At 38.8% G+C, this 17,409-nt stretch overlaps 1 protein-coding gene across 1 annotated transcript in view; it reads right to left on the bottom strand.

Moving 5' to 3' along the window:
* UBE2D2 (ubiquitin conjugating enzyme E2 D2) overlaps nucleotides 1-16,504 on the bottom strand; it is a 42,012-nt gene extending 25,508 nt beyond the window's left edge. Inside the window, exon 1 of the mRNA XM_061423638.1 lies at nucleotides 16,422-16,504. Within this exon, the coding sequence (XP_061279622.1) occupies nucleotides 16,422-16,445 (24 nt within the window). The 5' untranslated portion in view covers nucleotides 16,446-16,504. The remainder of the gene's footprint in view (nucleotides 1-16,421) is intronic.
* Between the last annotated feature and the right edge of the window lie 905 nt (nucleotides 16,505-17,409).

The following is a 17,409-nucleotide window of genomic DNA, read 5'->3' as shown; positions in this document are numbered from 1 at the left end:
TGGATGGAGGAGCCTGGTAGGCTGCAGTCCATGGGGTCACGAAGAGTCGGACACGACTGAGCGACTTCACTTTCACTTTTCACTTTCATGCATTGGAGAAGGAAAAGGCAACCCACTCCAGTGTTCTTGCCTGGAGAATCCCAGGGACGGGGGAGCCTGGTGGGCTGCCGTCTATGGGGTCGCGCAGAGTTGGACACGACTGAAGTGACTTAGCAGCAGCAGCAGAAGCAGTCAGCCTTATGTTATCAAGATCATGAGTTATGTGACAGTCTTGGAAAGAATAAGACTGGTAGTATAAAATTATTTGTTCCTACAACAAGAGTACAAACTTCTAGTTATTAGATAAATAAGTTCTGGGGATCTAATGCACACGGCAATTATAGTTAACAATACTGTATTATATATTTGAAACTTGCTAAGAGAGTAGATCTTAAAATGGTCCCAACCACAAAAAAAAAGAAATAATTATAGGACATGATGGCAGTGTTAGCTAACACTATGGTGGTAATCTTTTTACACTATGTAAATATCAAATTCACACTGTATAAGAAACTTACACAATGTTATATATCAATTATATATTTTATTAAAAATAAAGCAGGTAAACAAAGCAACTTAGGTTATTTTGACAGGAAAAGACAAACCCCCAAGTAAACGGTTATATACCTCTTCTCAAAACAACCACATTTTTACATTTCACATCCAACAAGCCTTTCCCTTCCCCTCTACTCTTCCCTTCCTCCCTCCTATTGATTGGCCAAACAAATCTTCATAAAAAACTTCTCTGAATTAAAACTGGAAAAAATGTTATTAATAACTTAATATTACTCAACCATTCAGAACTGTTTTTAATGAATCCAAAGAAGCAAAATTCTACTACTACAGAATTAAATTTATAACAAGGGACCTTATCCAAGAAGTAAATATGCCAGTATAAGACAACGCTTACTACAACTTCTCTTGCAGTAAATAATCTCCAAAGATCCCAACAACTTTTCCTTCCCTGTAAGAATATACCACTTCTCTTATTAGGAAGTAGTCTATTTCCTTTCCTCCTGAATCCCAGCTGGCCTTGGATCTTGTTCAACCAAAAAAAAATTAAGCAAATATGACACTGCATCAGTTACAAGTCTAGTGTTGAGACTTGACAGCTTTTTTTTCTGCTCTTTCCACCACAGCAGCTCTAAGCCACCACACAGAAAGTCCAGGCTTTCTTGCTGGAAAGGCCATTTGGGGGACAGTGGTGCACAATGCAGCCAAGTCAGCATCAAGGCCCCAGACACATGAGAGAGATCTTCTTGGACCCTCTAACCTTGAACACAGCCACCAAGAATAACCGTGGCTGATAACACATGAAACAAAACCTTCAAGTCAATCCAGAATCCTAAGAAATAAATCACTGCTGTTTTATGTTTTGGAATCATTTGTTATACAGCAAAACTAACTGATAAATATCCCTAGGCAGCCTCTAAAAATAATAAGACTCAATGATAGATCCTTCCAACAATTATTACCATAGCAACTTCTCAGCAAAACAATACCAATTTCTAATTCTGCAACATACTGGAAAACAAACACACACACAACCCCCACCCCAAACTACCCTGCTACTGAAAGTTACTGGCCCAAGAAAGGTGGAAAGTCATGACAAAAGTAGTTTATTTCAAGTGATCCACATTCCTTCAGAATTGACATTTCAATATATTGCCCAGGGTTCTTTATAACACCAAATAATATTCATGAACTATTTTAAAAATATGTAAATGTCCAATACTTTTATCAGCCACATAAACAGAGTAAGATTCACAGGAGTTTTGTATGACTTTTAAAGTGTTTATTCTTTTAGAGTTATAATTCCCAGAAATTAAATTTTTGTGTAATACAACAGCATGTGTTTAGAAATATATACAGGAAGAACCACTGAATGTACCTCAGACTTCCTTATCTCAGGATTTCTCAATCTGGGAAATGACTGACATTTGGGGCAGGATAAACCTCTGTTGTGGGGGCCTGTCCTACACACTGTAGCATGTTCAGTAGCTCCCTGGTCTCTATCTAGTAGCTGTCAGTAGCACCCAGTAGCCTCCGAGCTGTGACAGTTAAAAATGTCTACAACGCCAAACGTCACCTGGTAGGCAAAACTATCCCTACTGAGAACCAATGCGTTATCTCTAAGTAACACATTCTGAATTCTTTACAGATAAAATGATATGACATTTGGGGTTGAGTTTGAAATAATCCACAAAGGTGGAAGAAGTAATCAAGAATAAACACAAAATGACGGGTGATGGGACACATGGTGATATGTTGTAGACTACTGAATGTCTGGATATATCTGAAATTTTCACTAAAATTTATTAGACACCTGGTGTCTCAGATGGTAAAGAGTATGCCTGCAATGTGGGAGACCGGGGTTGGATCCCTGCGTCTGGAAGATACCTGGAGAAGGAAATGGCAACCCACTCCAGTATTCTTGCCTGGAAAATGCTATGGACGGAGGAGCCTGGGGGGCTACAGTTCATGGGGTCACAGAGTCAGACATGACTGAGCGACTTCACATTTTTGTGTACCTTTATATAGCCTGTTATGGTCAAAATAATGAAAAATTTTAAAGAAAAAAGTTAATTTGGCATTATCTTACAAAAATAAAGAGCCTCTTTCTACAACCAAACACTCCTACTGACTATAAAGAGAAACTCTCACCTATGTGCATCAAGGCAACACTGAGCTTCAGCGTCTTTACTAATAAAAACTTGGAAACAAAATGTCTATTATAGGAGGAATAAATTTTAAATATATTGTTGGAATATTTATATTCATTGAAAATGCATGCTATTTAAAATGTATACATTTCCATAACATCTATGTAAATTGACAACATCCAAAGCAGTATTATATGTTGTTTATGGGTAAAAAGCTGAAAATAAAAACTAAAAATGACATCTAGATCACTTCCCTGATTCTACCAGTGAATGTCCTTCCCATCCAAGCAAACCAAAGGTTTGTTCTCCAGAGAAGATAAAACATAAGATCTCAGAACTCAGAGACATGGAGCATAGTTAATGGCATGAATGATGTATGGAAATCAGAACGTTAAGTGAATGTTTACATACACACTTTGTCCTGAAAACATACACACAATGTCCTGAAAACATACACACAATGTCCTGAAAACATGGGAAGTTTGACCTGTACATTCCAGGCAGGAGATGAAAAGACCCTTCTCAAGAAAAACTGACCAGCACAAGATAAAGAGCTATATGACTCACTGACATCAGTGATTCATCTGGAAAATAGCCCTGCCAGCAAACCATAGAGTTTCAGTTGCCAAACCTCACTCCCCTATGCTCAGACCCTTTAATCAGCTTTTTAATGCCCTATTCTAAAATAAGGATAAACAACAACAGTGAAAGAAACTGGCCATCTTCAACATCACTCAACATATAAAGACCAAAACAACGGGAAGAAAAAAAAAAGCAGGAAAAAGCAAAGACCATGCAGGGAGAAGAAAAAAGTTAAAAACTATCATGAATATCTTTAAAGCTAAGAGAAGCTACTGCTTCTATGAAATAAGAGGAAAATCCTTAAAACAAGCAAGCAAGCAAACATTCTGAGAAAGTCTTTCCAAAAAACAGATAAAAGATAAACATGGAAAACAGAAAATATAGGAAAACTAGCTCAAACACTCCCCAAATTTACCTGTAGATTCCATACAATCTCCATCAAAATTCCAACTGCCATTAAAAAAAACCTAGCAGAACCTAAAATTCATAGGGAATGCATGGGATCTAAAAAACCAAAACAGTCTTGGAAAAGAACAAAGTTGGAGGAGTCACACTTTCAAACTCCAAAACCTAATACAAAGCTACAGTATTCAAGACAGTATGGTACTGGCATAAGAAAAGACATACAGATCAATGAAACAGAATTGAGAGTCCAGAAATAAACCCATATATTTATGGCCAATTGGTTTTTGACACAGCTGCCAAAACAATTCAATGTGGGAAAGAATGATCTTTTCAACAAATGGTGCTAAGACAACTGGATATTTACATGCAAAAATGAACTCAGATGCCTACTGAACACTAGATATAAACATTAACTTAAAATGGATCAAAGACCACCATCCCATTCCATCAGGATGGTTACTATTAAAAAAAAAAAAAAAAAAAAAGGGCCAACAAACCAACCAAAAACAGAAACTATAAGTGCTGGTGAGGATGTGGAGAAATTGAAACCCTTGTGTATCACAAGCAGGGAGGGGGAGCAAGGGCTAAATGTAAAACAGTAGAGCCACTGTAGAAAACAATACAGTAGTTTCTCAAAAATTAAAAAATAATCACCATATGATCCTGCAATTCCACTTCTTGGTATATACCCAAAATAACTGAAAGGAGGATCTTTTAAACATACACCCATGCTGACTGCAGAATTACTCAGAAGAGCTAAAATGTGTAAATAACCCAAGTGTCCAACAGCAAATAAATGGATAGGCAAACATGGTATAAACACACAACAGAGTACTAAATAGCCTTAAAAAGGAAGGAAATTCTGACACTATAGAAGAATCTTGAGGACACTGTGCTAAGTGAAAAAAATCAGTCACAAAAAGAGAAATACTACTTCCATGAGTAACCAAGTCAAAATCATAGAGAGATAAAGTACAATGGTGGGTTCTTAAAGGCTAGGGAGAAAGGTAACTTTTGAAAAATGAATTCGGGAGATAGCAATGGTTGTACAACAATACAAATATATTTACTAGCAATGAACTGTATATTTAAAAACAGTGAAAATGGTAAATTTTATATGTATTTTACAAAAATTAAAAATTGGAAAACACAGATCAAAGATCTAAATATAAGAGTTATAGCTAAAAAACTCTTAGAAGGAAATAATTTTAAATATTTTAAATAAAATTACCATATGATCCAGCAATTCCACTCCTAGGTATATATCCAAGAGGAATGAAAATATGTTCACACAAAAATCTGAAGATAAATGTTCATAGCAGTATTATTCTTAATAGTTAAAAAATTAAAACAAACCAAATGCCCATCAACTGATAAACGGAAAAAGAAAACATGGTATATTCATACCATGGAATATTATTTAGTCAGAAAAAGGAATTAAGTACCGATACGCGCTACAACTTGGATAACGTCGAAAACACTGCCTCAATGAAAGAAGCCAGATACAAAAGGTCATATGTTGTACGATTCTATTTATATGAAATGTCCATAATAAGCAAATCCATATAGACAGACCCAAAAAGACCAACTGAATGTCAAGCAAAACAAATGAAAATTGACCTACACACCAAACATCAGGAAATTTCACAATACTGGGGACAGAGAAAATCTGTAAGCTTCCAGAAAGGCAAGTGGTAACATATATAGGATCACGAATCAGAATAGTTTTGGACTTAACAGAAGCTAGAAGATAATGAAAATACTGATTATAAAAGTAAAAAGAGTGCCTCAGACTCTGAGATTCAAGTCATGTTCATGATTCAAATGCCAATACATTGTTACTTGTTCCTCAAAGTTTGAACAATTTTCTTAACCTTGTATTAATGTTGTATGTAACCTCAGGAAACTGACCTACTATAACCTCAGTGATGATATATTACTGCCTTGATATAATGGGTAAAGTAGAGGAGGTTGCACAACCATCACTAACAACAATGTACTTTTATCGAAACATGATTATTTCTAAATATATGCAAAGACCCCAAGCTCATAAATTATCAAGAGAACCCATGGTTGCTGACTAAACTTTAACACTGAAGCTAAATTAGGTAGGTCTGAATCTTAAGCTGGATAGTAAGCGCCTAGGTGTTGGTCATTACCAGTATCTAAAACTTACATAATAAAAGATTAAGCTTCAGGATTTTAAATTATGATTGTTTCCAATTATTTCTAAGAATGGAGATGAGTTTACACAGGCTTCTGGAATTACCAAAATTGTTTCATAATAATAACACTAAACTAAAATTATGGTTTTAGTCTTTTCAAAAAAAGGACTACAGAAAATGCCATATTCTCTAACTGGGAAAAGTGCTATGTGGTCACAGTCACTAGACTTGATTTTTCCATATCTGTTTTAAAAAACAATTAGCACTACTATTTTAAAGTTTTTAATCTAAATATTTATGTCAAATAAGTCCTGTATTTTGTTTTTTAAAAATAGGGAGGCTATCCACACTGGGATAGGCGTAACTCAGTGCAGGATGTCCAAGTCAGGAAGGACGGAGTTAAGAAGGGCACCCCTAGGAGAGAGGGGAGCAAAGAACAGTATCTATGCAGGAGGGCCACAGCAATGGGAAGTTGATTATACACAGAGGAACTGATCAAATGAGTAATTACATTAATGAAAGCCAAGTTTTTCACTGTAAGAAAAGGAATGTCAATATCGAAAAGAAAAAATACAGGATGAATCCTATGGTACTGGACTGGAATTAAGATTCATCAGTGTAAATTCATGGTCTCTGATACACAGAGAGAAAAGCAAATCTACACATTCACATATTCCCTAGCTACATCCACTAATTACACTGAGAAAGTGTGGAAACAGTGAGATTCCAAAAGCAATCAGCATACCTAGATGATTACAGAGCTAGAGCAGGGAAAGTGTAAGAAAAAGGAGGAAACATCTTTTGTGCCAGAACTTAAAGAAGTGCTCAACTGATGGGGAAAAAAGCAAACTGGGGACAAGTTGAGCATTAAAGTAAATGATAGTAATCTAGTATAACTCACATGAATTAAAAACAAGAAAGCACGAGTTCACACAAATATAAATTTTAAAATGAATAAATTAAAACTTCTGAGTAAGCGCATGGTACCCAAATTGGCTCCCAGTGATCTTTAACTCCTGGTATTCACTCCCATATTCACTCCTCTGCCACACCGCCCTGGGGGGGAATCTGTGAGGTCAACAGAACACAGTAGAAGTCATGGTATGTTGCTTCTGAGATTAAGTTAATAAAAGATACTCCAGCTTTCACTTGGCTGCTCCATCTCTGGCAGATCACTCTGAGGGAACCCAGGGCTATGTCTCAAGTACACTCAGGCAGCCCTCAGTGGGGAGAAATCTATGTGGGGAGGAGATGAATCTGTAAGTCCAGCAACCCATAAAGAACTGAGATCTGCCAATAACCACGGGACCCTGAGCCAGAACCACCCAGCTCTAAGCAGCTAAGTTTTAGGGTATTTTCTTATGCAGCAATAGATAAATTAAAAAAAAAAAAACAACACAGAAGAAGTACATATATTCAAAGTGTCTCTGAACAAATTATTTACTCATTATAAAGGGGAAAAAAAGTAACTTCATAGTATGAAACCCTGGTAGATACCCCCTTAATCAAGTGACAGAAGTGAAAATTCTCCATAATGGGTCAAACTAAAATTGAATAGTACCTGACAGGATGGAATGAAAAAAATGAACCAAAATCACGCATCACTAGATAGGATGCAGAGAGGGAAAGAGTAATGCTTCTGTGACATTCCTATCAAAGATGCGTGACCTAAACCTAATCTTGAGGAAATAGCAGAAAAACACAAACTGAGGGACATTCTACAAAATAACTGAACTCTAATCTTTAAAAGTGTCAAGGCCATGAAGCAAAGGAAAGACTAAGGAACCAAAGGAAACTAAACGAGTAACTATGGACTGGATCCTTTTCTACAAAGCACATTATTGGAACAACTGGAAAAACTTAAACGGGGTCTGAGGATTAGATTGCAGTAATATTTCAATGGAAATTTCCTAATTTTGATGTCCATGTTTGTAAGAAACATACATTAAAGTATTCAGGGTTGATGAGTCATCATGTTGGTACCTTACTCTGAAATGGTCAAAGAAAAAGATGTTCTAGGTATTGTATTTGCAACTCCCTGTAGGTCTGAGACTGTTTCAGAATTTTAGAAAGTTAAAAACAGAAAAGCCTAAAGGCAACTACAATCTAAAACAGTCATTTATTAGAATTTGGGGATTAGATGGTACACTGCATTGAATGCTCCTCAAAATGACATGTGACACATCTTAATTCCTATCACCTATAAATGTTACTTTAGTTAGAAAAAGGGTCTTTGTAAACATACTTAAAATTAAGGATCTTGAGATAAGATCATCCTAGATTACCTGGATGGGCCCTAAGTATCCTTTTAAAAGACAAAAGAGAAACCACACACAGAGAAAGTAGTGTGAAGACAAGGCAGAGACTGAAGTGATGTGGCCACAAACCAAGGAATGCTTACAGTCACCAGAAGCTGGAAGAAGGAAGGAAGGATTCTCCCACATAGCTTCCAGAGGGTGTGTGGCTCTGCTGGTATGCTGATTTTGGATTTTTGGCCTCCAAAACTGTGAGAGAATAGATTTCTGCTGTTTTAAGCTACTCAGTAATTTATCGTGTCATTTATTACAGCAGCCCTACAAAGCTGATACAGCTGGTGTACATGAGGACATTTAATCTAAAGAAAATCACTCACTCCCAATAGTATACTATTATTTTAAGAAATCTATTTCTAAACTATTATCACTGTGGCTTCTGTAAAATTCAGCTTTGATTTCAAATTTTTTTATCTGATATAGGCCCTTAAAAAGTTGACGAAGGAGTGTTATGATTTAAACAGGTACTGACGTTCTGCAAGTGGCGGGGGCGGGGAGGGGTATGTGCTCAAAGGACAGAAGCAGATACTTCTATCACAAGATACTGTTAAGAAAATTGTTCTTACATCTAAGCTTACAAAAACATCACATGTACTGGAAATATATTAAGATTACAATAGATAGTTTATTGAAGAAAAAATTTGGAATTCAATCCCTTTTTCCGATTAGAAGTATTATAAAACATAATTTTTACAACATCAGGGTGTACATTTTTTTCCTTCTTTTTTGACTGGGGTGGCAACAAAGTAAAATGGAAAACACTTATCACTGACACCATCTAAGATTTCAAGATTCTGCCAATTTCATGGGTCAACATTACTGGGCAATTAAGCCAGTGGTAATTAATATTAACAACTATCTTTTATGTGGTCCATATTTCCTTTCTACTCATCCCTTACAGGCTTGCAAAGTATATGACATTATCCTCATTCTACAGGCAAGAAAGCTGAGACCAAAGAAAATCAGTGAAGTAACTTGCCTAAGGCCACACACACAGGGTTAGAACATGACTGAGTAGACATGGAGCTCCAAAATTCTACTAGTTTTTCCACCATACTACTTGCTGTTGACATTCACTAAATGCTGCTGGCAAAAACTGAATGCCTACTATGTGTCAGGTACTGGGAATATAATGAATAAGACAGGGACTTTGCCCAGAAGAATTCAGTCTAGAGGGGGTAATAATCAATCATGTCTATATACTAAGAAACAGTTCTATAGTAGAACCCTATTGCCTGCATGCCTGGGGCATGCTTCACAGAGAAGTGGTCTGTTGGATATCCAAGGATGAATAAGAATTCAGAAGGAGGAGGGGGTGGGTTGAGAAGGCATACAGAAAAGCACAAAGACTAAAGGAAAATAATTCTGAGAACTGTTTCAATTACAGTAGTATTTCTTATGAGATGCTAACATGTATTACAGGGATAAAGATGGCAATATTTTTGTCCTAAATTTTACCTATCTTTAATACGTGTTTTTAAGAAATACTACATATTTACACTAATATAAAGCAGTAATATGCCTCAAGAAATTTGCACACTACAAAGCAAATTATATCTATGCTCTGATGCACAAACAGCGTTTAACCATGGGTATTATCTATTTAACTTCAGTGATTTATTCTGATTATAATACACATTTGAAAAGTTATTTAATCAAAGCATATTGAACACTAATATTTCTACTATACCAATTCATTCCCTATGGGCCTATAGCTAGAATATGGAAGTTTTAAAGGAAAAACAGAGTCCTTTCTTAAACCCAAAAATAACAGATTATTTTAAAATAAAGTAAAGCAAATACTTTTTTTTTTAATTAAGTGACCTGTCTGTCCATGAGACAATAATGTTGGTAGTAGTCTAACTGCATGAATATTGCAAAATATGCAACTTTAATTCTTTCTTTCGCTGCAGTGCACCTGTTTAAAACAAATGTCGCAGTATACTGTAATGAAAACAACACAGAGTAACACATCTTTTTTTGGCCACACTAAGTGGCTTGTGGGATCTTAGGTCCCTATCCAGTGATTGAACCCAGGTGAAAGTGGGTGTGAAATGAGCAGTGAAATTGAGGGGTCCTAATTACTGGACCACAGGGAATTCTCAAGAGTAACACATTTAATGCAGCATCTGATGATGATCCCTTTTATTTTCTTAAAATACTCTTCTTAGTTGTTACTTTACAGCAAAATGACAGTGAACAATACTTCCTCTTAATGTATTTTGTTTGTAAATAATTTCCCTATTTTTGTGCTTGTAATATTATATATTAATTTATCTGGGGTCATGTGTGCTGTCAATTTTAATCCAAGTATACATTATTTCATGAACTCTTATTTGTATCCATCAATAATATTAATTTAAAATTATTCTAAAAAAGTTAGGAAACACTAACTTTATTAGAACACTAGATATGCAGAAGGAGGAAACAGTTTATCAGAAGCCGAGGGAAATGAGTAATAATCACATCAACTGTTACAGAAATTAAATAAAAACTGAGGTATCCATTGCATCTGGCAATAAAGTAATCATCAGTGACCTTACTGAACAGTTCCAAAACAGTGAATAGACACTATTCTGTCAAGAATTTTGGCACTGAAATGTCAGAGATGGAAGCGTTAAAGAAGAGGAAGGAAAGGAATCAGCTCTAGTTGGGGAGAGGAGGTTAAAAGCTTTTTTTTTTTTTTTTTTAAGGAGGAAAGTCTTAAATAAGTTTGGATACTGAGAGGAGTCAAAGAAGAGAGAACTAGGAGAACAGGGACAATTACTAGAGAGCAAGGACCTGGCAAAAGAATAGGATGAATAGCAAAAGTTAGCTTGCAATGAGAAAAGCAGAGCTTCTCCAGAGACAACAGGGAAGAAGAGTGATGGCCAAGGTATATTTGGAGCAATGGTTGGCTCCCTGGTCAAGACTGAATGCATCTGAATCCTGGCTCCTCATATCATAGCCATATAATCACAGGCAAGTTTGTTTACTTCTCCAAGCCTCCATTTTCTCTTCTAACCTGAGAACAGAATTCTCACAGGGTTGTTCAGAAGATTCAGTCATTCTGATGCACACTGAGTACTCTGAAGATTGTAGCTGTGAGGTCTGGTTTTTCTTTTTTCTTTTTAAAGTCTTCAAAGGAAATTTGAAAGGATTCATGCAGATTTCTATTTTCTCTACAGAATAGGTAATTGGGTCACCTACTGAGATTAAAACAGACTGTTTAAGGAGGTAGGACAGTGATTCTTAGTCTTTTGGAGAGATTAAAAAACCCATTTGACTATGATGAAAGATAAATGGAGGATAGAACACCCAAAATTTACATAGTTTCTTATTTTTCTGCTTTATGGGAATTAAAACACTGAAAAACAAAACAAAAATGGCATTGTTTTAAGGGAATTCATAGACACCTCTCCAACAATAAAAAGAGATGCCAAAGGTAAAATCTTCTGGTTCCAGAGCATAAATACTCAATTGTTTGAACAAAAGAAAAAATTGCATTCCCTGGGATTACACCCCTAATGACTGTGTAAGGGTACAGTGCCTGCCAGAAAAGACACTGAGCAGTCAAGAAATCCAGGTTCTTAATCCGGCCCTACTAAGTCACATGGCCTTTTTAGGCCGTAGCTCTGAGATGTGATGCAGAGCTAAAATTTTATGATTCTATTACTTGAAATCTCACTTGATTGTGTATACTGAAGAAGAAACGGTACTTTATTTTTCTATGTAATATTTTTAACATGGTTTTGAAGGTTAGCCTGGGAACCTCACCACCGAAACTTTATTTCTACAGAAAAAACAAGTGTGCGCCTTCAATTTTGGGATGAGGCTGCAAAGGTTGCTGGCAGCATCAAGCATGAGTCAGGTATTCCTATCCTGAGAACTGCCTAGGATATTTTAGCAGCCTTCTCTCTCTGGACTAAAATATCCAGAATTGGACTTTGTCAAAACTTCCTCCTTGTCAGTCAGCAGTACAGTAATACACTTTGGGAGATTTTAAACACCCACACACCCACCCCACTTTGGGAGACTTACACACACACATACACAACCCCCCCCACCCCCACACACCCCTAGATTTATGAAGTTAATGAAGGCTGTTTAAATTATATTTAAATAGCAACCCCAAACGAGCCAAAGAAAGTTTCTCAACTCAACAAACCTTTGTGAAGCAACGAATCATTTCTAAAGGAAAAAAAAATCTTCCCAGAGATTTCAAGAAGCTTATCTTGTGGAATAAGAAGGGATGTCTGTTTTCCAATATATAACTAATACAGTCATCTTCTGTCAACCACTTATTATATTAAAGTTCAAAATACTCCACAAGACTATTTGCTAATTTGTTTCATCATTTTGACTGGAATAAACTGAATCCTTACCTCTGATAAGATTAATGTAATGTATCATATCACACTTCTATTTTAAAATAATCTTGAAACTAGTACTATTATGATATTACAACTCCCTTCCCATATCCTTAAAATTCATCCTTTGGTAACTGGCAATCGTAGATATTTTGAAAGTATGTAGTCTACAGAAAGATGATTCATAACATGAAACAGATTACAATGAAGAGTAAGTTGTAAGCATCTGCCTGCGATCAATGTGTCTACTAAAATGGTTTTTCCTACAACCATAACCATACAAAACTTCACTGAAGAAGTTAACTAAAAGTTTACCCCAAAAATTACTTAATTGTGCCTATTTACATAAAGCAGTACTTCCAAACTTTGAAAAAGACAGAAAGTATGGTTCAAATGATTTAATCCTTACATTCCTGGTTACTTGCTGAACCTCAATCTTTTGTTAATTTTAATTCATACATTAAACTGGTACCTACCAATCTACCAAAAAAAGTGTGGAGGTGTCTTTTGGTTTTGCTGTCCTTGTTTTTAATTTGAATTGGTTGCCAGAACTCTGGTTTTGTGGCTTACCTCAAAAAAAAAAAAAAAAAAATCTGGTAACTTTGGGCACAGATCCTGGCAATAGCAACATTTGGAGGGAGCTGAATAGCAGCTGCCCTCTTCTAAAAGCACGTGCAATTTCTAGTTCCCTCCAATTCCCTTTGCTCACTTTGGTTACCTGCCTAGTCATCAGAGTTTGAAATTTTATTTTACTGGAATATTAACTAACTGACTGGGGTTTTCAGGAAATTTAAGACGCTTTAATCATAGAAATACAGTAAATCAAGCGGTAGTCCTGGCATTAAAGCTTATATGTATACCAAATGTTAATTATATCTAGCAGGACATCATTAAAATGTACAAGTCACTATTATTGTTAAGAGCTTTTAGTATCCTAACTTTGGTCTGTCTTCAATTCCTCATGATATTTAGCCTTTTACTCCTCCTCAAAATAAAGAAATTTACCCTGTATTTCAATATTGTGGCACTGTAAGAGCACAAAAAAGCCTCCTGCACTGTATAACAAAAGTAAAGAAGAAAAACAGGAAGCAAGTTTAAAAAAAAGGTCTCTGATCAGTCAAACAGACCACACAGTTCACAAAACACATGAAGCCCTCTTCACTCAGAGCCTACTGGATCTTATTTTAGACATAATTTTAATAAGCTCAGTGATCTGGTTTCCCAGCCCACAACAGATGAGACGCAGCCAACTGGAAAAAGGCTGGGGGTGGTGCTGCTAGAGGCAGACACTCAAAGCATCAAAATCAAAGCTGAAGACCCATAATGTCAGCAGAAAACCTCAAAATGTAGCAGGCCGGGGCCATTTGGTGTAGATACAAACCATACCAAAGGGTCCCAAACCCTTCATGGAACCATAATGGATGTTCAAAATGAAAACTCTTTGGTAAACTCTGTTAAAGCATATACGACCTTAAAGTTTCTATCAAAATAAAGTCCATCAAGAGCTTTTTCCAAAAAAGTCATGGCATTTAAAGGACTGTGAGATTCACACAACACTATTACCCTTTGTCAATGAAACACAAGACAAAGAATTCCTGAAGCTGCCTTGGTCAAAAGTATTTGTTCTTAATAAAATTTTATTAGAACCCAGATGCAGTAGTTCATGCTATCCGAAGTTGTGAGGTATTTAAACAGAACTACTTTCTCAGAGAGTAGTAACTGGGAAGATTCAAGACTAAGACCAATTATGTAAGCCAAGTCTGTCTTTGGGGGACTGCACCGCAGATACATTACTAGTGCTGAGGGTGAGATAGGACTGGTCTTATCCATAGCTAGGTTAAGTCTGTATTCAATTTAAAATTAGTGTTATACAAAATGCTTGGGGGAAAAAAATCTTCATTTTATTTTCACAATATTATTGACTAGTATGTATACCAAAAATTAAGTTTATTTTTCAAATCCCTGGCAGTCTAAGTTGAGCCATACTTTGAGGACAGTTCTAGATTATAAACCAGGTGAAAAAAGGTTAATAAAAAAACTTGAGTTTTAAAAGTTCAAATAATCATGGTATACACTTGATTTTTCTTACTAAAATTTTAATAAAGGTATCTTTTAGAGAAAAATCTAGCAAACATGCATTATCTCAAAAGAAGGCAAGGAAGACGATTAAAATGCATGTTTTGAGTGCTATTTCCTTCTCTAAAAAAACCTCCATAGCACACATATCACTCAGAGTAGAGATTAAGGGCTATATCTCTTGATCTGTAAGTGATCACACATTATATTTATTCTTCTTCAGGTTTTAAAAGTGCACAATCTTCTACAAGTATAATCTCAAGTTGATAACTTCTCAATTAGTCCTCAAGAATCTATTAACTCCTTCAAGCCTTAAAAATGCTATTATTTACTTGCATAACTTGTCCTCAGTGTGCTCCTGCCCCTTAAAAAGTTTCAAAAGAGCTCTACTTAGGGATGAGCTTCTTTTAACAAACAATCTGCTTCACTTTAGTACAAGATTTACTGTCTAAAGTCTGCCCTTTTTCATTTGATAGAAATCAAAGTCAAAAGAAGTTGGTGAGGATCTAACCTAATTTACAATAACCACTGGGATTAATTCCACAGGAAAGGTCTTTGATCAAGAATAAAACCAGGACCAACTGCTGAACTCAAGTGTTTAAACTGACCAGATCTCCATTTTTACTGAGTTAAATGCAAGGTGAAAATTAGTTCTCTTCCCCCTTCCATCTCCATCCCATCCTAGATAATGTATCCCAGGATCTACTACTTACTGGCTAGAGGTTTAGTACAGCCTCTCCAAGTAGCCAAGTCAAACACGAAACAAATCATCAGTGCCGCTTCCCCCCTCTAAGTAAAAAAGATAGTGAGAGATAATAGGAGGTTATAATATTAGAAGGAAGCGAAAAAACCCTAAATTTTAAGCGAAGTCCATAATCTAGAAGCAATATTACAAAAGCTTCCGTAGAGACAACTACAGATAACCCTTCATTTTAAAGGGCAAAGAAATCTTTTCTAATGGAAAAATCTAGCAAAATCCCTTTTACATTAAAAGGATCTCCCAGAAAACATCACCTAATTTAAGCGTTAAAACCCATTTTGCGAAGAGAATGTAAAAGGAAACTTTGTGAAATTCTCTCCAGTGGTTTTCAAATGTTCAGGTTTCTACCTCTACCCTTGACAATACCCTTTCTATTAAATCCACTCCTGCAAACTGAAGTATGTTTCTGACTACATTTGGCAACCTCACGGAATAAAATGCTTCTCCCTCCACCTCCCTCCTTCCTTATAAAAGTCATGCTTATTTCCTCAACTTCCTACTTAGTTTCTGGACGAGCAGAGTGGACGGAAGCGTGCGGCCGCTAAACGGCAAGCGAACTCAAGAAATATTTCTGGATCGGACAAAAAGGTTTCCTCATACGGGTCCCAAGCTCAAGGGGTTCTGCGGAGTGAACCTAGGCAGGTGGGGATAGGGGGTGCACAGGCGGAGATGGGGCACAGAGCCCTTTCGACCTCCGTCGATGGGGCCTTCCAACGCCCCAGTTCCAGCACCCCCTCCTGGCACAGCCGGACAATGGCCCTCTGGCACAGCAGTCCCAGGCCGGGGAGAGGCCCTGGGACTCCATACCACGCGGGGCCTAGAAAGGAGGCCGGGAAGGAACGTTGAACCGGCGAGCATACCTCCGGCCTAAGTGCGGGCAGCGCGCCGGGGCCTCTACGGGCGCCATCACTGGGAGTGGGGTGTGAAGGCCGCCCGGCCGGGCCATCGCCAACAGCCCGGTCCGAAGAAGCCGGGAGTCCGGCGGAGAAGACGGCGGGAAGTGCAGGCCGCAGCCAGCTCGGCGGACCCGCCTAGCTGCCCGAACACACAGCCGATCCCTGGCCGCTTACCTTATGGATTCTCTTCAGAGCCATCGTGGGAGGTGGGTGGCGGCGGCCCCGGGGCGGGGACGGGGGCAGGGGAGGGACGGGGAAGGGGCGAGGGGGCGCGAGGCCTCCTCGGTGATTGCGGATCGGCCGGAGAAGATGGGGAGGGCCGGAGAAGATGGGGAGTTCCGGAGCGCGGGTCTGGCGGGACGGACTTATGGCCGGGGCCAACTCGGCTCCTGAGCCTGCCGCAGCGGTCACCGCATCACCCGGCGGCGGCCCCTTTATGCGCTGCCGCCCGAGCCGCCGCCGCCGCCGCTGCCGCCGCCACCGCGGTAGCTGCCTCTTCCTTCTAGGCTCAGCGCCGCCTCCTCAGCCGCCGCGGATCCCTCCGCCGGGGAGCAAGAGCTCAGGCCTCGGGCTCGGCCGGCGGCTCTGGGTAGGACAGCCGGAGGGACTGCCTGCTGCAGGTGGACCGAGAGACGCGCGGGCGGGCGGCGCCGCCGGGGTGGGGCAGCCGGAGCGCGGGGTGGGCCCAGGACGAGGGGCAGGTCGGGAGAGCGGGGATTGGCGGGCCGGGGGAAGGGAGGGCCGGGCCGCGCCGGCGGCGGAGGGATACGGGCCGCCCCTGTGTACCTCACGCGCCGTCGCTGTCGCTGCCGCGGACGGCGAGAGGATGACGCCGCGAAGCGCAGAGGAGAAATCTCGCGAGACCTGTGGCGCGGGTCTCAGAGGCTTGCCAGTAGTGGTCCTTGATCGCCTTGCCTGTGGGCTCTCGGCTCTCATTCGCGTGATACATGAGATGAATAAACGTTTAAAAGCGAATGTTTTCCAGATCACTCGACCGTCCCCATAGCATAAACCTACCGGGGAAGAGCACGTAGGGCCATAGGAGGAAAGGACTTGTCCAAGGTCACACAGCTCCACAGTGGCATAGCTTGGGACTTCCCTCAAGTCTAGAGTCTGGTCAAATCTCTCTCGGGAAGCCGCGTGATAACAGCCTGGGCACCTG

Source organism: Bos javanicus, chromosome 7 (assembly GCF_032452875.1).
Source record: "Bos javanicus breed banteng chromosome 7, ARS-OSU_banteng_1.0, whole genome shotgun sequence".
NCBI classification, from domain to species: Eukaryota; Metazoa; Chordata; class Mammalia; order Artiodactyla; family Bovidae; genus Bos; species Bos javanicus.
Note: the sequence above shows the minus strand (reverse complement) of the source record. Positions and strands in the feature narration are given on the sequence as shown.